General features: G+C 56.3%; 3 protein-coding genes across 7 annotated transcripts in view; all 3 read left to right on the top strand.

The window, feature by feature from the left end:
- Positions 1–3,331, top strand: part of PRUNE1 (prune exopolyphosphatase 1) — a 31,792-nt gene extending 28,461 nt beyond the window's left edge. For all 4 annotated transcript variants that reach the window (XM_084769291.1, XM_084769289.1, XM_084769290.1 and 1 more), the window contains 2 exons: positions 342–500; positions 1,451–3,331. In XM_084769291.1, coding sequence (XP_084625417.1) covers positions 342–500; positions 1,451–1,879 — 588 coding nt within the window. In that variant the 3' untranslated portion in view covers positions 1,880–3,331. The remainder of the gene's footprint in view (positions 1–341; positions 501–1,450) is intronic.
- Positions 3,332–5,664: 2,333 nt separating this feature from the next.
- On the top strand, positions 5,665–18,996 carry BNIPL (BCL2 interacting protein like). Of its 2 annotated transcripts, XM_084768583.1 has the most exons (10): positions 5,665–5,854; positions 6,527–6,619; positions 6,931–6,995; positions 7,963–8,187; positions 9,964–10,146; positions 10,792–10,894; positions 11,037–11,168; positions 16,908–16,994; positions 17,128–17,226; positions 17,920–18,996. In XM_084768583.1, exons 1-10 carry the CDS (start codon positions 5,811–5,813, stop codon positions 17,954–17,956), a joined length of 1,068 nt encoding a protein of 355 aa, XP_084624709.1. In that variant the 5' UTR covers positions 5,665–5,810; the 3' UTR covers positions 17,957–18,996. The 2 variants fall into 2 exon arrangements, with proteins under 2 accessions (XP_084624709.1, XP_084624710.1); XM_084768584.1 differs by lacking the exon at positions 16,908–16,994.
- A 94-nt stretch (positions 18,997–19,090) lies between these two features.
- Positions 19,091–24,303, top strand: LOC311589873 (protein MENT). Its single transcript, XM_084768585.1, has 2 exons — positions 19,091–20,356; positions 24,162–24,303. Exons 1-2 carry the CDS (start codon positions 19,331–19,333, stop codon positions 24,180–24,182), a joined length of 1,047 nt encoding a protein of 348 aa, XP_084624711.1. The 5' UTR covers positions 19,091–19,330; the 3' UTR covers positions 24,183–24,303.
- The last annotated feature ends 292 nt before the right edge of the window (positions 24,304–24,595 follow it).

Genomic DNA, 24,595 nt, shown 5'->3' with positions numbered 1-24,595 from the left:
CCCACCCACACCCCCTAAGGAACCCGAGGTACCAGGTCTTCAGCACTCAGGAGGCAGAGGCAGGCGGATCGCTGTGAGTTCAAGGACAGCCTGGTCTACAAAGTGAGTCCAGGACAGTCAAGGCTACACAGCCTTTTTGAGACCCTGTCTCAAAAAACCTAAAAAAATAAAAAAGCCTATATTCTCCCTGTTCTGTCACCATCTCCAGCGTAACTACTACATACCTTCTGAGTGGTGCACAAATTGTGAGCTGGGTGCACAGAAAACCTTCATAAAGGTTTGTTCGTGAAAAGGCTGGTCTAGCTGTGAGCTTCCATCACTCTCTGTTTCTTCCCTTCCAGGCCTTTCTGCAGCGGTCAGACCTCCTCGCAGACCTCAGCGCTTTCTGCCACGATCACAGCTATGATGCTCTGGTTGCCATGACTATCTTTTTCAACGCTCACAATGAGCCAGTACGGCAATTAGCTGTTTTCTGTCCCCACACAGCACTTCGGATGACAGTGAGTCTCCGTCCCATCAACCTGAGGGCCAATGGCCTGCGTGTGCCTTTGTCTTTTATGGTTCTGTGCTGTGAGACCTTGTCTTGAGTTGTATGTGTTTTAAATTTTTATTTACTCTTGTGTGTTTATGTGTCTGTGTGAGTATGTGCACATTTATGTGGGGTGCCCACAGAGGCCAGAAGAGAGTGTTCGATCCCTTGGAGCCAGAGTGACAGGTGTTTGTTAGCCACCCAGTGTGGGTCAGGGATCTAGTGTGTGCGCACATGTGGGGGTCAGAGGCCAGCTTGCAGGGATCAGTTTGCTTCTTCTAGTATCATAAGCCCTGAGGATCAGGCGGGCCAGCCCAGGCGGCAAGCATCTTTCTCTGGTGGCCCTGGTTTTGTTCTTGCAACAGCGGCTCACACAGTAGCCCAGGCTGCACCCGGGCCTTAGCCTGCTTTTTGTCCGTTCTCTCTGCAGGGGAAGCCTTAGTCCTACAGTTACTGAGAGAAGTGGTTGTGAGCATTAGAGACACGGTTTGTGCTTACAAGGAGCTTCAGGCAAACTCTGGTTAAAGGAAATACCAACCTGCAGCTAAAGCTTGCTCTGGCCGGGCATGCGGATCCCGGAGCCCGGAGCGTAGGGACTGCAGCCTGGTGCAGCTAAAGCTTGCTCTGGCCGGGCATGCGGATCCCGGAGCGTAGGGACTGCAGCCTGGTGCTAATTAGCGGCAGGGAATCTCCTTCAGGCAGGGTGCTTTCTGAATGCTTGATCCCAGACGCCTCATTAGCTGGGCATGGTGGCACACAGTGACGTCAGCACTCAGAAGGCAGAGTGGGGGTCAACTCTGTGGGCTCCAGGCCAGCCAGGGCTACCTAGTGAGACCCTGTCTCAACAAACAAGCAAGCAAAGCAAACACGCGTCGCCCCTGTTGGAAAGCTCACGCCATCTCCTGTCCTCCTCTTCTGTAGATCTGTGGCGTCCTGGAGCAGTCCACCTCCCCACCCCTGAAGCTGACCCCTATACCAAGCATATCTCCTAACCTCCAAGCCTATCTCCAAGGCAACACCCAGGTCTCTCGAAAGAAGCTCCTGCCTGTGCTCCAGGAAGCCCTGTCGGCACACTTTGACTTGAAGACGGCTTCAGGGCGGTCTGAGGTGGCGGGTGTGTCCAGGGCGCAGGACGACAAGGACTTGGACAGGGCGGCGGGAAACGCCCTGGTTTCCGGACTGAGTCAAGATGAAGAGGACCCTCCGCTGCCGCCCACGCCCATGAACAGCTTAGTGGATGAGTGCCCTCTGGATCTGGGGCTGCCTAAGCTCTCTGCCGAGGCTGTCTTTGAGAAGTGCAGTCAGATCTCACTGTCCCAGTCCACCAGAGCCTGCCCGTCAAAGAAGTGAGCGTCCAGAGCAGGGTGGGGAAGCGTGGAGGAGGCGGCCGGCCTGCCTCATGTGCATGTCTTGAGATGCGTGGCCATGGCAGCAACTGTGTCTGTCGCTCCAGGGTCTGCCGCACCGTCCTCATAAAACTGGGAGGAAACAGAAAGCAGCTGCTGTAAGAACGGCCTTCTGCCTCTCCTCTCCCGTCTCGACCAGACAAGTTTTATTTAATTGTATTAATTTAATCTGCACTGATTTTCCCCTATTCTATTTGAGATGGGTACTGTGTGACACCATCACTGTCCTAGCCGAGCAGGACTGAAGGATTGCAGACCCTCAGTGTCTTCAGATGGCCTGAGAGCGGAGCCAGTACCTGTTATGAAACAGGCTCGCTCTTGTCTCCACGAATTCACCTGTGCACTCTTTTAAGGTTTTTGTTTTTCTTTTTTCTTTTTGGCTTTCTGAGACAAGGTTTCTCTGTGTAACAGCCCTGGCTATCCTGGAACTTCCCTTGTAGACCAGGCTAGCCTCGAACTCACAGAGATCTGCCCAGCTAAAGTTCTTTTTGAGACAGAGACTTATGTAGCCCAGACTGGCCTTGAACTCGTATGTATCTGAGGCTAGTCTTGAACTCCTAATCTTCCTGAGTGCTGAAACTGTAGGCACGCACTCCCCACACCTGGCTAGTCTCTTGTCTTGAGTGGGCGTCCCGACTCCCTGTTCCTTTGGCTCCTTCTGTCCTGGAGTCACAGGAAGGCTGAGGAGACCCTGAGGGGCTGAAGCTCCTGGGTTCCTCTGCCACCTAGATGGCTGTAAGACACAACTTGACCGAGCCGTGGACGTCCCCTGCTTTAGTGGGTCTGGCAAGTTTTTCTCTGTTTTTTTGTTTTTGCTGTTTCTGGTTTTGCTCATATTAAAGAGCAGGGAGTGACGTCTGGTGAGACATTTCACTCTTCAGGGTCTCGTTCTCCCCGTCTGAGTGAGGGTTAGGAGTAGCTGTCCGGTGTCCTGCGACCTGCCTAGGAGCAGCTTCGCGGTGGTGTCCTGCCTCTTCCTGCCCCCTTCTCCCCGCCTCTGTGTACTTTCTGTCTTGTGTTTCCTGGGAGCGCTCGGAGCCACTGGATTGTGTAGTGTTTGTGTGACTGTGCCGAGGGACTAGCGTCATGTAGCATGTACAGGGGTGTAATCGTGACGGGCAGCGAGGGCTCCCAGTGACTTGTTCCGCATGTGTACTCTTTCCCCACTGGCCACACCCCCCCCCTTTTTTTCAAACCAAGCCATTCCCCCTGTTCTTACCCCTCAGAAGCTGCAAACGACATCGCCTAACAGGAGGGTGCGCGGGTGGGGGCGGCCCGACCTGTGTAGCCGTTGGGAATGCGAACTGTTGGGGCGATGACCGAACCGCAGGGACTGTGTTCTGTGACTTTGGTTTGCATTTTTTGTTTCGAATTAAATACTTTCTTCCTGTTTACAGATGTGAGATTCCTGGCTTGTCTTTGTTTTCCTTATGTTGCAAAAGTGGGCCCAAGAAAATAGTTTCTCACTTTGCCTGTATATGTGTGTGGTTCTGGGCATGGTACCCAGGGCCTCCTACATGCTGGGCAGGGGTTTAATCTCTAGCTTATTTTTAACTTTTTTTTTTTTTTTAAGATTCATTTATTTATTATTATGTATACAGTGCTCTGCCTGCATATACTCCTGCCCGCCAGAAGAGGGCATCAGATCTCATTACAGATGGCTGTGAGCCACCATGTGGCTGCTGGGAATTGAGCTCAAGACCTCTGGAAGAGCAGCCAATGCTCTCAACCTCTGAGCCTTCTTTCCAGCCCTTAACTCCCCGCCCCAAGACAGGGTTTCTCTGTTCCTGGCTGTCCTAGGACTCACTCTGTACATGAGGCTGGCTAGAACTCAGAGATACACCTGACTCTGCCTCCTGAGTGCTGGGATTAAAAGCATGAGCCAGCACCACCTGCCTCCATTTTTTTTTAAACAAATTTTATTTGCATATGAGTGCTTTATCTGCCAAAGAAGGCATCAGATCACATTATGGATGGTTGTGAGGCAGCATGTGGTTGCTGGGAATTGAACTCAGGACCTCTGGAAGAGCAGGTGGAGCTCTTAACCACTGAGCCATCTCTCCAGTCCCCCCTGCCTCCATTTTTAACTTTTTAATTTAATTTTATTTTTTTGTAGGGGCTGGAGAGATAGGTCAGTGGTTAGAGCACTGGCTGTTCTTCCAGAGGACCTGGGCTTAGTTCCCAGCACCCAAAGGGTACACAACCATCTGTAGCCTCAGCCCCAGGAGATGTAGCGCCCTCTAGTGTCCTTCAAGGGCGTCAGGCATGCACCCGGTGCACAAACCGGCAATACACTCAGCACATAATTTCTATTTTAAATGTTAAGCTCCAAGCCCGGGCATGGCGGCACACGCCTTGAATCCCAGCACTCAGGAGGCAGAGGCCAGTGTATCTGTGTGAGTTCAAGGCCAGCCTGGCCTACAATGCTAGCTAGTCCAGGACAGCCAGGGCTACACAGGGAAATCCTGTCTTGGAAAACAAAAAGCAAACAAAAGTTAAGCTCCCAGGGTTAGAGAGATGGCTTGGTAGTTAAAAGTGCTTTCGCCTCAGTCGTGCCGGTGGGTTCAGACCCCAGTACCCATGTAACAAGATGGGTGCCTCTACAAAGGCAGATACCCCCAAGATCCAAGCAAAGTAGAGACAGGAAAATCTCTGGTGTTTGTTGGATTCGAGCCTAACCAATGCAGGAGCCAGGATGAGGGTTCAGGGAGAGAGAAATAGACGAAATGAGAGGGGAGGACCCTGGACACCCTCTCGGCTTCCTGGTACGTGCATGTGTGCATATGCTGACACGCACACGCACACACAAGAAATAAGACTCAGCCGGGTGGTGGTGGTGCGCGCCTTTAATCCTAGCACTTGGGAGGCAGAGGTAGGCAGATCATTGAGAGTTTGAGGCCAGCCTGGCTTACAAAATGAGTCCAGGATAGCGAAGGCTACACAGAGAAACCCTGTCTGGAAAAAAAAAAAAAAAAAAAAAAAAAAAAGAAAGACTCCAAAAATAAGGAAAACCCAGCTGGTAGGAACTGAGGCAGAAAGATCACCCACCAGATTATTCTAAGATGTAAGACACTTTGAAAAATAAAAGGTTGGGGAGCTGGCTCACCGGAGGAGGTACTTACCCAACCAGGAGGACCCAGGTTTGGATCCCTAGAACACACAAAGGCTAGGCAGGGACAGCATCCACTTGTAATCCCAGCGCTCAGGGTTAGGGTTAGTCAGGGGAGTCCCTAGAGTTAGGCTGGCCAGCTAAAACTAGCAGAATCAGTGAGCTCGGGGTTCAATTGAGAGACCCTGCCTCAGTATGTAGAGATGTCTAATGCCAGCTTCAGGCTTCTACGGGCGTGCACACACACACACACACACACACACACACACACACACACACACACGCACGCACACGCGCACACACACACACACACACACACACACGCACGCACGCACGCACACGCGCACACACACGCGCACACACACACACACACACACACACACACATGCACACACACACACACGCACGCACACGCGCACACACACACACACACGCACAACCTTTTAACCCCTTAAAAGAGCAAAATAAAGGGCGTCCAGGTTATAAAGACTCTGGAATGGAGAACAAACCGCCACCCTAAAAATCTCACTCTTCACCCGAAAGCCCGCCCCCACACGAGAGGCTGGGCTTTTGGGCAAACCTGCTCCCCGGGAGGGGAGGTGGCAAAACCTGTTTGAGGTGGAGGTTACCTCCCTTCTACACCTCCAGCTTCCTTAGAGGCAGCAGCAACAGCTGAGACAGAAAAGGGGTGTTGGGGGCTGGGACCGGAGCCTCCTAGCCGCGGGGGCCCCTTCAGAGCCCAAAGAGCACAGGACAACTTGGGGAGATGGAAAGTGTGCTGGAGACGGGAAAAAAGACATCGGAGGCAGAGTGAGTAAGGGTCTGGCCGGACTGGAGCAGGAGAGGGCGTTTCCTGCAGGCCTTACCGGGGTCCTCAGAGAGCAGCGTGGAGAGAGCAGGGTGGCTAGGGCGCAGGGGATTGATGCAGTATGGACGCGATGCCACAGTTTAAAGAAGAGTTCCTATCTTAAGTCTGATAGATCAATACTCCCGCCCCCTCTCTCACCTCCCGACCTCTAGAATAGCTAATAGGAGACCCGGCCCAGAAGGAATTTATACTCCTGTTCTGCTTCCCAGTGAATCCCTTTCCGCCCTCTGTCCATCATCCGCCTGTGCTGTCCGTGTTTTCCCAGGCGGCAGAGGACAGGCAGGACTGACCGGTGCGAGCTGCTGCCGCTCAGCCCACGGTTAGCTGGGCAGGTCTGTCTGCCGCCTGTGATAGGAGGTGCCTCTCACTCCCACGCTGTGGGTGAAGCCACTGCCGTAGAGCAAACGGGTTAGCCTGCTAGCCCACCCTGTCAGCAGCAGCAGCGGGTGACCGGCTCTGGTGGGTGGAAAGGTAGAGCATCTGTAGACCTGGGCAGGTGCCCTCTGTGGCGAGTCCTCCGAGCCAGTGTCTGCCACCTCCTGTCTGCCCGGCCCCCTGGGATACTGTCCAGGTTGTCTTACGGTTTGTCTTTTCTTCTGGGCGCCGGCCGGCAGGGCTGAGAAGGCAGGAGCCTCACAACCAGGAGCAGCCCTGAGACTTGGAAAGCTGGAGCTGAGGGAAGAATGGCAGGATGAAGAGTTTCCTAGGTGAGGCTGGCAGCCATTTGCCTTCCCTGGGGCTCTTCCAGAGGACCCAGACTTGAGTCTCACTGCGCTCCAGAGCCCTCCTCTGTCCAGTCCCGGGAGACCCACCACCTCCTCCTGGGCTCCAAGGCACACGTGTGGGGTACAAATAGACATGTAGGCAAAACATGTCCACAGACATGAGACAAACAAACATAAACTCGGGTGAAAGAGGCAAGAGGAGAAAACAGTCGGCGTGGAGCGCGAAAGCTGACGGACGGACGGCTCCTGGCTGGACGCTGTGTCTAAGCCCCTGTTCACTGTCTCCTGTCTAGGTTGCTTCCTGAGGAGCCTGGCCTGTCCGGAGACCCCGAAGACCCTCAGAGAGACTCACAGGCAGGTAGGAAAAGGAAAGTGGAAACTAGACCTCCAGTTTGAGTCTCTGGGGCTGTTTAGAAGGCCAGGGTCTCACTGCGTCACTTCCATCTCTTTGCAGCCTTTTTCTCATTTCCCATTTGCCCTGTGTCGCTTCTCTTTCTCAAAATTTGCAGGTATTATCTAGTTAAAAATTCAATTTTAGAGCCGGGCGTGGTGGTATGCTCGTTTAATCCCAGCACTTGGGAGGCAGAGGCAGGTGGATCACTGTGAGTTCGAGGCCAGCCTGGTCTACAAAGCGAGTCCAGGACAGCCAGGGCCACACAGAGAAACCCTGTCTCGGGAAAACAAAACAAAACAAAAATTCAATTTTAGTTACCGTTGTTGCTTGGTGGGTTTTTTGTTTGTTTGTTTTTTTAAACAGCGTCTTCCAATGTAGCCCTGGCTGGCCTAGAACTCACAGAGTTCTTCCTGCTTCTGCCTCCTGAGCGCTGGGGTTAAATGTGTATGCTATGCCTTTAAAGATGGTGGGAGGCAGAGGCAGTCAGATCACTGTGAGTCCGAGGCCAGCTCGGTCTATAAAGCGAGTCCAGGACAACACAGAGAAACCCTGTCTTGAAAAAAAGAAAGGGAAAAACAAACAAACAAACAAACAAACAGAAACAAACAAGCAGACAAAACTTGCAGCTATCCCCCTGCCTCAGCCTCCCAGATGCTGTAATTGCAGATGTGAGCCTCCAAGCCTGATGACTTCTGTACATAGGAGTCCTTATGAGTTCGTGTGTTTGTTTAGAGACAGACTGATGTAGCCCAGGCTGGTCCATAACTTGACACATAGTCAAGATGGCCTAGGACCTGTGATCTTTGGTCTGTCTTCCTTTGTACTGTGGATTACAGGCATGTGCCCCCGTTGCACACAGGGATCTCAAATCACCATCTCCCCAAGTTTTTCCATTTGTGCATCTTTCTCCCCTTCTGTCTTCCAACCACAGGCACCCCCAGCACGCTGGCCCTGTGTGGCCAGCGCCCTATGCGGAAGCGTCTCTCCGCCCCAGAACTGCAGCTGAGTCTGACTGAGGGAACGGGAGAAAATGGAGCCTCCCCGACCTGTTCTGCATCTTCCTCTTCTGATGGCAGCTCGGACCTGGAGGTGGATGAGTTGGAGACGCCTTCGGACTCCGAGCAGCTGGACAGCGGACATGACTTTGAATGGGAAGGTGGGAGCAAACCCAAGGCTCGGGCTGGTCGGGGTTGAAGCTGGTAGAAAAGGCAGCTCCAGGGGAGGTGGGGCTGGAGAGACGGCTCAGCGGTTAAGAGCGCTGGCTGCTCTTCCAGAGGTCCTGAGTTCAATTCCCAGCAGCCACATGGTGGCTCACAACCATCTGTAATGATATCTGGTGCCCTCTTCTGGTGTGCAGGTGTACATGCAGGCAAAACACTATAAATAATAAATAAATCTCTAAAAAATATGAAAATTATTAAAAAAGAAAAGGCAGCTTGGATGGATGGATGGATGGGATGTCAGGATAATAAGGAGAGGCAGCAGTGTTGGCCCAATGGTTAAGAGCACTGGTTGCTTTTCCAGAGGACCGACCTGGGCTTGGTTCTCAGCACCCACGTGGCAGCTCACAGCTGTCTGTAACTCTAGTCCCAGGGCATCTGGTGCCTTCTTCTCACCTTCAAGGGCGCCGGGCACACACATGGTGCACATACATACATGCAGGACAAAAAAAAAAAAACCAGCTGGGCGGTGGTGGCGCACGCCTTTAATCCCAGCACTCAGGGAAGCAGAGGCAGGCGGATCTTTGTGAGTTCGAGGCCAGCCTGGTCTACAAAGAGAGTCCAGGACAGCCAAGGCTACACAGAGAAACCCTGTCTCAAAAAACCAAACAACAACAACAAAACAAAACTAGTAAGTGCCCGTTCCAGGCTGCCCTGAGTGAGGACTCGATTGTTACTACCACTGTTCTTGGGACAGAGTGTCGCATAACCCAGGCTGGGCTCAAACTCAAGATCCTTCTTGTCTTGGCCTCGAAAGTGTTAGGACCACAGATGCCACTCTGTCAGGCCTGAGGTGACAAGGACAGAAAGCTGGAGGCGGGGTGGGGGGTGGGGTGGGTGGGTGCACACCTGTGACCCAGGTCTAAGCGGGGGGGAGTAGGTTGCCAGGTGTCTGAGGACACTCTAGGCTACGAACGGGGCTTACCAAATGGACTTACAAACACACACACACACACACACACACACACACACACACACACACGTACTCTACCCCGAGGAAATAGTGTTTAATAGGAAATAAGCATCTATAAATAATTGCAGCTGATGGTCAGGCTGTCCGTGTGTGGATCCACACCAAAATGAGATACAAATCGAGACTGTATTTCAACAAGGAGAAGTGTAGGTTGTGGTTTAGTTCATAGTGTGCGGCTTGCCTAGTGAGCACAAAGCCTGGGTTTGGTCCTCAGTAGAAACCGGCATGGTTGTGCACACCTGTAAACCCAGGGTTGGGAGATAGGGCTTCAAGATCATCCTCAGCGGCACAGTGACTCAAGACCAGTCTAGGTGCTCTCCCTCCCTCCCTCCCTCCCTCCCTCTGTCTGTCGGTCTGTCTGTCTCTCTCTCTTGCGCGCGCAACACACACACACACACACACACACACACACACACACACACACACACAGAGGAGGGAGGGAGGGAGCGATGGGGGAGGGGCGCCCCAGAGAACCCTAAGGCCATAATCTAGTGAAAGGGAGAGTTAAGGAGTGGCAGAAGGAGACACAACCAAGTTGAGGTAACTGGACAAACGGAGAGCGGATGAAAACACTGAGACATGAGAGGTTAAAGCCACGGTAAATTCCGTCAGATGTGGTAGTGGACACCTGTACTCCCAGCACCCAAACCAACAAACAAGCCACTGGAGAAGCAAACTCTGCGGGTCCAGGGGAGTTGCAAAAATCTGCCTTGTGGTTCCTTTGCTCCCTGTGTCTCAGATGATTTGCCTCGGGCAGAGGGCCTGGGAGCCAGTGAGGCAGCAGCCAGGCTGGGCCACGCTTGTGTCTGGGACGTGGCTGGAGAAAACGGCCATCGCTGGAGAGTGTTCCGAACAGGACAGCGAGAGCATCGGGTGGACATGACCACCATTGAGCCCTATAAGAAAGTGCTGGCTCACGGAGGTAATGCGCAGGCCATACAGGGACGGAAGCTGCAGCACTGCGCTCCTGAGCGGAGGTGCTTGCCGTGTGTGCATGTCGTGCGTGCATGTCGTGTGTGCCTGCCGTGCGTGCCTGCTGTGTGTGCCTGCCGTGCATGCCTGGCCACCCGAGCTTGGTCCCCTGGAGCGGTGCAGGGCGGGAACTAACTCCACAGAAGTTGTCCTCTGACCCCCATGTAGACCCTTATGTGCACGTGCACAGTAATGAGGACAAAAGCTATGGCCAGAGTCGTGCTGGGGAGATGGCTCTGCAGGGAAGAGCGCTTGTGGAGATATATATGGTATATGAGTGCGTGTATATATATTATATATATTATGAGTGTGTGTATATATAAAATGTATGAGTGTGTATATATATATGTATACATATACATATATGTGTGTGTATATATATGTGTGTATATATATATTGGCAAAACACTCATATGCAAAATAAAATAACCATCAAAAAAAAACCTGACAGCGTGATAACATGCCTTAGCTGGAGAGCCAGCTGTTAGCATCCTTCCTGTGACTTCCAAAGACCCTCAGTATCCCTTACCCTAAATAGAAGTACTGCCCTACTTACAGATTTGCCGAGCCCACTTTCCCTCATCTTTGTCCTTAGGTTACCACGGCGACGGCCTCAATGCTGTCATCCTCTTTGCTTCCTGCTATCTACCCCAAAGCAGCATTCCCAACTACCCCTATGTCATGGAGCACTTGTTCAGGTGAGGTGGGAACCGTGAAAGGCCTGGGGAGCAGACCACACAGGGAGCACACAACCAGCAGAGACTGCGGCAGTCTCTACATTCACGCGCCTGAGTCCCTGGGACACTCAGCGTCTACCTTCCGTACTGCGCTGTGCCCTAGGTATATGGTGGGAACGTTGGAGCTGCTGGTAGCTGAGAATTATCTGCTGGTTCACTTGAGTGGAGGCACCAGCAGGTCGCAGGTGCCGCCTCTGGCCTGGATACGCCAGTGTTACCGTACCCTGGATAGGAGGTGAGATCCTAGGACAGGAGGCCCACAGCCGTCTGCCGTTTCTTTTCCATGTTTCTAGTTTTTCCTTCTCCCTTGATCCTTTGTGGGTTTGTTGTGTTCTTTTCTGAGAAGGACTTTCTTTTGTTTTTTTTTCTTTTTCTTTCTTTTTTTTTTTTTTTTTGGTTTTTGAGACAAGGTTTCTCTGTGTAGCCTTGCCTGTCCTGGACTCACTCTGTGGACCAGGCTGGCCTTGAACTCACAGCGATCCGCCTGCCTCTGCCTCCCGAGTGCTGGGATTACAGGCATGCACCACCACGTCCGGCTGAGAAGGACTTTCTATGTAGCCATGTTGTTCTCAGATTCAAGGTTTCCCTGGCCTGAGTAGGCATGCCCAACACGCTTCTTCTTTTCCTTGTCCTCCGCCATCCGCTTAGAAGTGTCCCCTGTTCTGTCCCTTGCAGTGGGGGGCACCTAGCCCTAACGACTCACTAGCCACATCTTGGCTAGCTCGCTTAGCTTTTCCGCTCAGTTTCCTTGTGAATGCACAGGGCACGGTGCCTGGCGCACAGGCCACTCCCCCACCACACCCCCCACCTTGCCTGGCGCACAGGCCACTCCCCCACCACACCCCCCACCTTGCCTGGCGCACAGGCCACTCCCCCACCACACCCCCCACCTTGCCTGGCGCACAGGCCACTCCCCCACCACACCCCCCACCTTGCCTGGCGCACAGGCCACTCCCCCACCACACCCCCCACCTTGCCTGGCGCACAGGCCACTCCCCCACCACACCCCCCACCTTGCCTGGCGCACAGGCCACTCCCCCACCACACCCCCCACCTTGCCTGGCGCACAGGCCACTCCCCCACCACACCCCCCACCTTGCCTGGCGCACAGGCCACTCCCCCACCACACCCCCCACCTTGCCTGGCGCACAGGCCACTCCCCCACCACACCCCCCACCTTGCCTGGCGCACAGGCCACTCCCCCACCACACCCCCCACCTTGCCTGGCGCACAGGCCACTCCCCCACCACACCCCCCACCTTGCCTGGCGCACAGGCCACTCCCCCACCACACCCCCCACCTTGCCTGGCGCACAGGCCACTCCCCCACCACACCCCCCACCTTGCCTGGCGCACAGGCCACTCCCCCACCACACCCCCCACCTTGCCTGGCGCACAGGCCACTCCCCCACCACACCCCCCACCTTGCCTGGCGCACAGGCCACTCCCCCACCACACCCCCCACCTTGCCTGGCGCACAGGCCACTCCCCCACCACACCCCCCACCTTGCCTGGCGCACAGGCCACTCCCCCACCACACCCCCCACCTTGCCTGGCGCACAGGCCACTCCCCCACCACACCCCCCACCTTGCCTGGCGCACAGGCCACTCCCCCACCACACCCCCCACCTTGCCTGGCGCACAGGCCACTCCCCCACCACACCCCTCACCTTGCCTGGCGCACAGGCCACTCCCCCACCACACCCCCCACCTTGCCTGGCGCACAGGCCACTCCCCCACCACACCCCTCACCTTGCCTGGCGCACAGGCCACTCCCCCACCACACCCCTCACCTTGCCTGGCGCACAGGCCACTCCCCCACCACACCCCCCACCTTGCCTGGCGCACAGGCCACTCCCCCACCACACCCCCCACCTTGCCTGGCGCACAGGCCACTCCCCCACCACACCCCCCACCTTGCCTGGCGCACAGGCCACTCCCCCACCACACCCCCCACCTTGCCTGGCGCACAGGCCACTCCCCCACCACACCCCCCACCTTGCCTGGCGCACAGGCCACTCCCCCACCACACCCCCCACCTTGCCTGGCGCACAGGCCACTCCCCCACCACACCCCTCACCTTGCCTGGCGCACAGGCCACTCCCCCACCACACCCCCCACCTTGCCTGGCGCACAGGCCACTCCCCCACCACACCCCCCACCTTGCCTGGCGCACAGGCCACTCCCCCACCACACCCCCCACCTTGCCTGGCGCACAGGCCACTCCCCCACCACACCCCCCACCTTGCCTGGCGCACAGGCCACTCCCCCACCACACCCCCCACCTTGCCTGGCGCACAGGCCACTCCCCCACCACACCCCTCACCTTGCCTGGCGCACAGGCCACTCCCCCACCACACCCCCCACCTTGCCTGGCGCACAGGCCACTCCCCCACCACACCCCCCACCTTGCCTGGCGCACAGGCCACTCCCCCACCACACCCCCCACCTTGCCTGGCGCACAGGCCACTCCCCCACCACACCCCCCACCTTGCCTGGCGCACAGGCCACTCCCCCACCACACCCCTCACCTTGCCTGGCGCACAGGCCACTCCCCCACCACACCCCCCACCTTGCCTGGCGCACAGGCCACTCCCCCACCACACCCCCCACCTTGCCTGGCGCACAGGCCACTCCCCCACCACACCCCCCACCTTGCCTGGCGCACAGGCCACTCCCCCACCACACCCCTCACCTTGCCTGGCGCACAGGCCACTCCCCCACCACACCCCCCACCTTGCCTGGCGCACAGGCCACTCCCCCACCACACCCCTCACCTTGCCTGGCGCACAGGCCACTCCCCCACCACACCCCTCACCTTGCCTGGCGCACAGGCCACTCCCCCACCACACCCCTCACCTTGCCTGGCGCACAGGCCACTCCCCCACCACACCCCCCACCTTGCCTGGCGCACAGGCCACTCCCCCACCACACCCCCCACCTTGCCTGGCGCACAGGCCACTCCCCCACCACACCCCCCACCTTGCCTGGCGCACAGGCCACTCCCCCACCACACCCCCCACCTTGCCTGGCGCACAGGCCACTCCCCCACCACACCCCCCACCTTGCCTGGCGCACAGGCCACTCCCCCACCACACCCCTCACCTTGCCTGGCGCACAGGCCACTCCCCCACCACACCCCCCACCTTGCCTGGCGCACAGGCCACTCCCCCACCACACCCCTCACCTTGCCTGGCGCACAGGCCACTCCCCCACCACACCCCCCACCTTGCCTGGCGCACAGGCCACTCCCCCACCACACCCCTCACCTTGCCTGGCGCACAGGCCACTCCCCCACCACACCCCCCACCTTGCCTGGCGCACAGGCCACTCCCCCACCACACCCCTCACCTTGCCTGGCGCACAGGCCACTCCCCCACCACACCCCCCACCTTGCCTGGCGCACAGGCCACTCCCCCACCACACCCCCCACCTTGCCTGGCGCACAGGCCACTCCCCCACCACACCCCTCACCTTGCCTGGCGCACAGGCCACTCCCCCACCACACCCCCCACCTTGCCTGGCGCACAGGCCACTCCCCCACCACACCCCCCACCTTGCCTGGCGCACAGGCCACTCCCCCACCACACCCCTCACCTTGCCTGGCGCACAGGCCACTCCCCCACCACACCCCTCACCTTGCCTGGCGCACAGGCCACTCCCCCACCACACCCCCCACCTTGCCTGGCGCACAGGCCACTCCCCCACCACACCCCTCACCTTGCCTGGCGCACAGGCCACTCCCCCACCACACCCCCCACCTTGCCTGGCGCACAGGCCACTCCCCCACCACACCCCCCACCTTGCCTGGCGCACAGGCCACTCCCCCACCACACCCCCCACCTTGCCTGGCGCACAGGCCACTCCCCCACCACACCCCCCACCTTGCCTGGCGCACAGGCCACTCCCCCACCACACCCCTCACCTTGCCTGGCGCACAGGCCACTCCCCCACCACACCCCCCACCTTGCCTGGCGCACAGGCCACTCCCCCACCACACCCCCCACCTTGCCTGGCGCACAGGCCACTCCCCCACCACACCCCCCACCTTGCCTGGCGCACAGGCCACTCCCCCACCACACCCCCCACCTTGCCTGGCGCACAGGCCACTCCCCCACCACACCCCCCACCTTGCCTGGCGCACAGGCCACTCCCCCACCACACCCCCCACCTTGCCTGGCGCACAGGCCACTCCCCCACCACACCCCCCACCTTGCCTGGCGCACAGGCCACTCCCCCACCACACCCCCCACCTTGCCTGGCGCACAGGCCACTCCCCCACCACACCCCCCACCTTGCCTGGCGCACAGGCCACTCCCTCACCACACCCCCCACCTTGCCTGGCGCACAGGCCACTCCCCCACCACACCCCCCACCTTGCCTGGCGCACAGGCCACTCCCCCACCACACCCCTCACCTTGCCTGGCGCACAGGCCACTCCCCTACCACACCCCTCACCTTGCCTGGCGCACAGGCCACTCCCCCACCACACCCCCCACCTTGCCTGGCGCACAGGCCACTCCCTCACCACACCCCCCACCTTGCCTGGCGCACAGGCCACTCCCCCACCACACCCCCCACCTTGCCTGGCGCACAGGCCACTCCCCCACCACACCCCTCACCTTGCCTGGCGCACAGGCCACTCCCCCACCACACCCCCCACCTTGCCTGGCGCACAGGCCACTCCCCCACCACACCCCCCACCTTGCCTGGCGCACAGGCCACTCCCTCACCACACCCCCCACCTTGCCTGGCGCACAGGCCACTCCCCCACCACACCCCCCACCTTGCCTGGCGCACAGGCCACTCCCCCACCACACCCCCCACCTTGCCTGGCGCACAGGCCACTCCCCCACCACACCCCTCACCTTGCCTGGCGCACAGGCCACTCCCCCACCACACCCCTCACCTTGCCTGGCGCACAGGCCACTCCCCCACCACACCCCCCACCTTGCCTGGCGCACAGGCCACTCCCCCACCACACCCCCCACCTTGCCTGGCGCACAGGCCACTCCCTCACCACACCCCCCACCTTGCCTGGCGCACAGGCCACTCCCCCACCACACCCCCCACCTTGCCTGGCGCACAGGCCACTCCCCCACCACACCCCCCACCTTGCCTGGCGCACAGGCCACTCCCCCACCACACCCCCCACCTTGCCTGGCGCACAGGCCACTCCCCCACCACACCCCCCACCTTGCCTGGCGCACAGGCCACTCCCCCACCACACCCCCCACCTTGCCAGTTCCTCCCCACATCTCCCGCTCTCTCTTCCTTCATCCCTGATAACATCACTCTCTACTCCTGTTTCTTTTTCTTCCTTTGTTTCCTCATCAAGGCCGGCCTTGACCTATCTGTACAGCCAATCATAACCTTGAACTCCTGGTCTCCCTGCCTCGCCACCTCCCGAGGGCTTAGATTCCTGGGCTTTTCTCCACGCCTGGCTTGGCCCACCTCACCTTGCTTCAGGGTCTTTCTTCTTCTTGCACTTTTTCCACTTTTCCTTCTTGCTGATTTTTTTCCCCACACTTAAGAGCTCTGTTGGTTCTTGCTTGGGGGAGAGGCTTGTTTTATTTTATATGGGGGCTCTCGTTGTAGCCTCGGTTGGCTTTGGGAGTCCATGGTAGGGCCCAGTTAGCCTTGCACTCCTCTTGCCTCTGCTGGGGTCACAGGCAGCATCCCAGCTGGCTTCCTCGTGGAGTCTTGTGTGGCCCAGCGGAGGCGATGGCGACTGAAGCAATGTATGTGGGCTGCAGGGAGGTGAGAAGGAGGTGAGGAGCCAAGGTCCCGTGAAAGGGGCGGTCCCTAGCGGCGGAGTATAGAGGGCGGAACAGATCGGGGAGAGCTCAAGGATGGTGAGAAGGCATGGCTGCCAGAGACATTTAGAAAGGAGAGAGGGCCTACGGCGGAGAAGCTAACCCACCTGCTCCTCACGGAGAGAGGTGGAACAAGGAACATATTGGATTCTTCCTCAGGCTCCGGAAAAACCTTCGAGCCCTGGTGGTGGTCCACGCCACGTGGTATGTGAAGGCCTTCGTGGCACTGGTTCGGCCCTTCATCAGGTACTGACTCAAGGCACAGGACACCCCTTTCTCTGTTCTCACTGCCGACATTAAGGAGGCCCCGCCATTCTGCGTGTGAGATCGTCCAGGACCATCCTCCCGATATAAAACATGGTTCTTTCTCTCACTTCAGCTCCAAGTTCACACGAAAGATCCGGTTTCTGGACAGCCTTGGAGAGCTGGCCCAGCACATCTCCCTAGATCAAGTCCACATACCTGAGGCAGTGAGACGGTGAGTCAGCCCTGCGCTCAACGATCCTGGTCTGGATGGGGTGTCTAACCCAATCCTGTGGCTTGCTGTGTCTGGGGAGGTACAAAGAACTAAGACAAGGGCTGAAGAGGTGGCTCAGTGGTTAAGAGCGCCGCCTGCTCTTCCAGAGGACCCGGGTTCAATTCCCAGCACCCACATGGTGGCTCACAGGCATCTATAGTGAGATCTGATGCCCTCTGCTGCAGATAAAGCACTCATATACAATAAATAAATAAATCTTTAAAAATGGGGAAGAAGAAAAAAACTAAGACACACTAAGCCCCGCTTTTGGTTGTCTCGGCACATGAACGGGGCCAGTGGGTAAAAGAACTCACTGCCAAGCTTGACTTGAGTTCAAGTTCCAGAACCTACGTGGTGGAATAAATCCGTGGCGTGCATGTATGCACATTCATAAGTGAATGTAAACACAATTTAAAGGACAAATGAAAATATTATGCCAGAGACACTTAAGATGTCGGGGTTGTGGGGGGGCCCGCGTAGGCACCAAAGAATGCTCCAAGCACCGAAGAGCTGTATCAGTGCAGGCTGACAAGCTAGCAGGAGGGGAGGACACACAGTAGGGAGCACGTTAGCAAACAGGATGGGAAGTGACTCCAGCACTCGATTTGCTAGCTCCTCCCACTCACCTCACCTCCTTCCCCCAACCCTCTGTAGGCTGGACCAGGATCTCCATGGCGCGAAGGGCACCTAACACAGAACTGGCCAAAGACCATGGCCGGTCTGCACACTGGAGCTCTGTGTGTCATCTTGTCCTGAACTCCAGTTCCACGGGACCCTCCCAGTGTGACACTTTCTTCTGGACACTGCCTTCAAGCTGGGATTTGAGGGTGTGGCTTGCATTTGGGCTGCCCACGAGGCCGGCTGCGTGCGGCATTGGGAGCGCAGGGCTACGGGGCTGGATTCTGCTTTAGCTATAAAATATGTGGGCTTCATTTTTCTTCTCTGTGATCAAAACCGCTGGGACCCTTCCCATCTGTTGTGGTTCATTTAAAAGTGTGGCCCAGCAAATATTTATTATTAGGCTATAGTTCTGCCGGCGGCGTTATCTGATCTGCTATTACAACCAAAGACACTGAGGACCTGGTGTATTTTAGAATAAGCCTTTACCTGGGGCAAGGCAGGTATTAGCGCCCACCCCATCTGCTTCCATTAATTCTTCTTCAGGCCACCCCATCCATAATCCCAAAATCCTCGCTAAGGTTGTTCATTTTGGCCGTCTCTTTCCACCAGGAACTTCAGAGTTCCTCCTCTGGGCCCGCGTGGCTTTTTTTCCTATCCCATGGCCATCCTCTCCCTCCAATCCAGCGGCTTCTCTCTCTCCCAAGATCCTCTCTGGCCGGTGAACCTTAGCCACACCTATCCTATTTGCCTGCCCAGGCGTGTCAGCTTTTTATTGGTCAAACAGGAGTACATTTTTTTTTTAAGGCAAGGTTACACAGCAATATTTGGGGCACATTAAACAGACTGCAAGCAGTAATTAGCATCAAGGTACATCAGACCAACCTCCAGCACCATCTTAGCTGTCTTAGCAGTCTTTGAGGGAAGGTGGGGGCTTAACCAACAGCCACAGCCAGCTTGTCTGCGGGGAGCCCAGGAGCCAGCTTGCCACATCTTGAAGCGCCAACCCCTTCTTAGTCTGCTGCCTATGATCCTGGGAGGCACTGCTGTCAAAAACCTGTGTTTTCACCCTCGTTAGTAATTTCAGACCTTTAATAAACTATGGTGAGAGATTTTCAAGTCTGTGGAAGGAAACGCACAATCCCCCCCACCCCCACCCCGCGTCCCACACCCCCCCTCCCGACCCCCAAGCCCCGACATCACAATCTGCCTTTAGGTTCTGGCACAGAATTCTTGCTTTCCAGGGTTCTTCGGGGACTTTCAGCTCAGCCCCTTGGGCTGCTGTCCCTGCCTGGGAAGAGCACTTAGGGGAGGGGCGAGGCACGTGGCCTCTGAGCACCGGTTCAAACGGGCCCTCGAGACCTGGCGGGTTGGCGGACAGAGGAAGGGAGGGAGAGAAGGTAGGAGGAGCGTGGGCCTCCCTCTCGACCTCAAGCCTCGCAGCCCCATGGTCCCCGCCGCCTGCGTGCTGCTCTGGGCCCTGCTGCTAAGTTTGGGGCTCCGGGCGGCGGGGGCCCAAGACCAGACGTCAAACCCGCCCGCCACCGCCAGCCCGACTGGGATGCAGCGGGTCAGTTTCCGCTTTGGGGGCCCAGCCCGCAGCCTCCGGAGTACAAACCCCACTGCCCGCAACAGTGTAGCCAGGAAGGCTAAGGTAACTCTGGAGGACGAAAACGATGCCCTGGCCACCGCTGACCGCTTGGCATTCCCGGCAGCCGCGGAGCTGCTGTCCACCGTGACGGGCATGAGCCGGCCGTCGGCCATCTCCGGTGAGGACGAGGATAGCTCCTTGGAAGAGGGGGTGGTGATTGATGCCAGTAAAACCACCAGTCTGGCAACCTCCTCTCCAACCTCCAATACCGTGGGGAGTTCCAGCACCAGCGGGAGGGTTGTAGCCAATAGCCAGGAGCGAGAGCTTAGGATGACCACCGAGCTGCAGCCCCTCTCTTCAAAGTCTACCGGGGACCTGAGTTCCGAGACCACCCTGCACCAGTGGTCGACCCCCGGGTCCACCCCGACCCCTTGGCAGAGGCCCTCGTCCACAGCCATGCCAGCTCCCGAGGATCTGCGGTTGATACTGATGCCTTGGGGCCCGTGGCATTGCCACTGTAAGTCGGGCACCATGAGCAGGAGCCGGGCCGGAAAGCTGCACGGCCTTTCTGGGCGCCTTCGAGTTGGGGCGCTGAACGAACTCCGCACCGAGCACAGGCCTTGCACCTACCAGGAGTGCGCTTGCAGCAGGCAACAGGAGGAGTGCCCTCTGGACTCGGGCCTCTGCGCGAACAACGGCTGCAGTTCTTCCTCGCCCACCTCTCAGACGTCGCCTCCGGTTCCTGTCCACCTGAGACGCAGACCCATCGTCCCCCCCACCAGCCCGAGCCCCAGCCCAGCGCTTGCCTTCTGGAAACGCGTCAGGGTCAGCCTGGAGGACATCTGGAATAGCCTTTCTTCGGTGTTCACAGAGATGCAACCAGTAAGTTGTTCTGCTGCTGAGACGAGAGTCTCCCCTGATGATCTAAGAGGTCCTGACGTCCCGATCCTGGGGCTGACACAGCCAGTGCGTGAACCGTGACTCATCTGTTCAGTTACTGAGTCATTAACTTGCACTGGTTAGTCTTGACCCGTGTTTGTGTTTTGTTTGGTGTGCACGGGGTACGTATGCACATGCCCACGCGTGGAAGGCAGTGTACTACTGCACCTACTATAGCCAACCTGCTTGCTCCCCTAACCCGTGCCTATTTACTTATTTATTTATTTATTATCTTGGAGACCAGGTCACGCCACTATGTTATCTAGGCCAGCCTATAACTCCTGGACCGAGGCGATTCTGCTAACACATCAACTTTCATTATAGTGGTGGGCTCAGCTACCTATTTCTTGAGATAGTTTCTAGGTTTTTTGTTTTTTCAAGACAGGGTTTCTCTGTGTAGCCTTGGCTGCCCTAGACTCCCTTGTAGACCAGGCTGGTCTGGAAACTGACATCGATCCGTCTGCCTCTGCCTCCCTAGTGCTGGGATTAAAGGCGTGCACCATGCCCGGCTACCAGGTTTTGGGGTTTTTGTTGTTGTTGTTTTGGTTTTTTGAGACAGGGTTTCTCTGTGTAGCCTTGGCTGTCCTGGAACTCTTTGTAGTCCAGGCTGGCCTGGAATTCACAGAAGAGCCACCTGCCTCTGCCTCCCAAGTGCTGGAATTAAGAGTGCACTACCACACCTGGCCAGGTAGGTGGTTGTTTTTGAAAGGTTTATTACATATACAGTGTTCTGTCTGCATGTACACCTGCAGGCCAGAAGAGGGCACCAGACTTCATCATTATAGATGGTTGTGAGCCACCATGTGGTTGCTGTGGTTCCTCTGGAGGAACAACCTGTGCTCTTAACCTCTGAGTCATCTCTCTAGGCCACTGGGACTGTTTGTTTTTGTTTGAGACAGAGTCTATGTATTTCTGGCTGTCCTCGAACTCAGTATGTAGACCAGGCTGGCCCTGGACGCAGACAGATCCTCCCGCCTCTGGTAGCACTGCATCTGGCTTTTCCTTTTTTTATGTTTTCTTTTTACACTTGCGTGCATGTGTGTGCACTTGTGGAGGTCACAGGACAACTTGTGGGAGCTAGTGATTTCATCCTACTATGTGGTTTCCAGGGATCCAACTCAGACCGTCAGGCTTGGCGCCATCACACCAGCCTAAGAGAGTCTCCATTAGCCTAGCATGGCCTTGACCTGCACACACAAGGATGCCATCACGTCTACAGTGCCAGGACAACAGGCGCGCAGCACCACGTCCTATCACTTCTTGAACAAATACTGGTTATTTAGCTATGTCTCACTGGTAATCAGATTATTATTGACCAATAAATAGGACTGTTTCTTTTTCAGAGTTTTGATAGGTAGTCCTGCCTGGTTTTTAAACTGATCACAATTTTCCTACCATACTTGGCTGAAGACTAAATTTATAGACAACGGACATGAATATATCAACCAATTTATGACCAAGGGAGTTTTTAAAATGTGCGTTAGGGGCTTTTGCAAGCAGGCGTCTGTGTACCTGGTGGCCATGGAAGCCAGAAAAGGGAGTTGGATTCCCTGGAGCTGCTGTTATAGACCTGCCATGTGGGTGCTGGGAACTGAACCCAGGTCCTCTGGGAAGAGCAGCCAGAGTGCTCTTAACTGCTGAGCCACGGCTCCACTCCGAGTAATACAGTAACTTATTGCTTTGTAACAGTAAAAGCCAGTATCTGAGGTCTCACTCCAAACACAACACTTGGATCTGTCCTCACCTTATAGGGTCTTGTCTTGTTTACAGATGAAGAAACGGGTTTACTAGCTCATGGGGCTGGGTGTCGTTCAATGGGCCTCCTTAGCATACGCACAAGGCACTAGGTCCAATCCCCACCCCGGAAGGAAGAAAACAGTGACAGGACCAGACAACCAAAACCACGGTTCCCACCAGTACCCATGTTCCCAAAGGAGTCTTTCTGGGACTCTATCCAGCAATTTAAAATTTCACAAAGAAGCCGGGCGTGGTGGCGCACCCCTTTTATCCCAGCACTCGGGAGGCAGGAAGCAGGTGGATCTCTGTGAGTTCGAGGCCAGCCTGGTCTACAAAGCGAGCCCAGGACAGCCAAGGCTAACACAGAGAGACCCTGTCTTGAAAGACAAATACATACAAACAAACAAAACAAAAATTCACAAAGAAGCCGAGCGTGGTTGTGTGCAGCTTTAATCCCAGATGTGGAAGGCGGAGACAGGTAGAGTTCAAGGCCATCCTAGCCTACATCAGCGGTTCCAGGCCAGCCAGAGCTGCATAGTGAGACATTGTCTCAAACCGTCACTATCGGTTCAGACTTGATAGTTTCAATTGCTGGGGCTAGCTGGAGGGGAAACTAACAGAGAGCAGCATACTTGGCGACTTAGCCGGCCTCTATTTTTATTTTCCTCCCTGCTGACTCCACTTCTATTTTTAATATAAAAAGAAAGCACTGCAGGGGGGGGGGGGGCTGGAGATTTCTGTAGCTCAGTGAGTAGAGGGTTTGCGCCTAGTAGGTACGGCGTCCTGACTTTGGTCCGCAGCACCACGGAGATGGGGTGTTAGGTAGAGGCAAGGGAGCAGAAGCTCCAGGTCGGTGCGCTAGAGAGACCTCAGTGGTTGAGAGCCTTTACTGCTCTTCAAAGGACACAAGTTAAGTTTCCAGCACACACAGCAGGCACTCATAACCACAGGGATAGCTCCCGCTTGAGGGGGTCCCACACTGGGAACCGTGCGCACCTGCACTCACATGCAAATGCAGCTGGACACACAATTACAAATAAGTTCCAGGCCTTTAATGCCAGCACTCGAGAGGCAGAGGCAGGAGGATCTCTGTGAGTTGGAGGCCAGCCTGGTCTACAAAGCGAGCCCAGGACAGCCAAGGCTACACAGAGAAACCCTGTATCCAAAAACCACCAAAACAAAATGGTTAAGTTCCAGGTCAGGCCAGGTGGATGAGTCAGCAAGTGAAAGTGCTTACTGTGTGTGCCCAGTGACCTGAGTTCAATGCCCAGAGTCCTGTGATCCCGGCACTCACACTGTGATGAGCAGGAGACACTGGCCCGAAGCTCAGTAGCAGAAATGAGATGCTGCCTGAAAAACCAAGGTGGAAGGAGAAATTTTCTTTTGTTTTTTCAAGATAGGGTTTCTCTGTGTAGCCTTGGCTGTCCTGGACTCTGTGTAGCACAGGCTGGCCTCCAACTGACAGAGATCTATCTGCCTCTGCCTCCCTCTCTAGTGCTGGGATTGAAGGCGTGCGCCACCTCACGTGGTGAGAAAACGTTTTCAAAAAGCTGGCCTCTGGCTGGGTTGTGGTGGAGCACACTTATAACTCCAGAACTTGGGAGGCAGGGGCAGGTGGGTCTCTGAGTTCAAGGGCAGCCTGGGCTACATTAAGACCCTGTTTTGTTTTGTTTTGTTTTGTTTTGTTTTAAAACTAAACAAAATAAATAAAGAAATGTCATTTGGAAAAGCAGAGCTAGGGAGATGGCCCAGTGGATAAAAGCTTGTCCTGTGATGGTGAGGAAAGCTTGGGTCCCCGGGCACCTACGTAACAGTCATTTGTGTGTACTCTGGCCCAGTGAGACCTATTTCAGTAAGTAAAGCAGGGTGGTCAAAAAGATAACAGACATCAACTCCTGACACACTCAAACACACACACACCACCAGGATGGTTGAGGCAATGGTTTGTAGCAGGGGTAAAAGCAAGGCAAACAACACAGAGGTAATTGTCTGATCTTCTTGCCTCCCCTAGATCGAGAGACTCCAGAGGTAACGGCCCCGTCACCCTCAAGAGAAGATGTCTACATTGGAACCCACCTTTTCAACCCCAGCCCCCACTACATATTTCTAATACAGAGGAAAAAAAAATTTTTTTAAAACACCTTAAAAACCCACACTCTGGTCTCCTTCCGCTTGGTGGAACCACGGCCCCTCCCCAGCACTGGTCTGTGTCTTTACAGGAGGGCTCAGGGACCTCAGGGCCAGCAGCCTCCAGCTTGTCCTCACGCCCTGCCTTCCCAGGTAAAATGTTCACACTGCTCCTCTCCCTCATTTCCAGCACTGTTTTAAAGCAAGACACTGCCGGGCGGTGGCAGCGCAAGCCTTTAACCCCAGTGATTGGGAGGCAGAGGCGGGTGGATTTTTGAGTTTGAGGCCAGCCTGGTCTACTGAGCAAGTTCAGGGACA

This window comes from Acomys minous (assembly GCF_964271855.1).
Source record: "Acomys minous genome assembly, chromosome: 19".
NCBI lineage: Eukaryota > Metazoa > Chordata > Mammalia > Rodentia > Muridae > Acomys > Acomys minous.
Note: the sequence above shows the minus strand (reverse complement) of the source record. Positions and strands in the feature narration are given on the sequence as shown.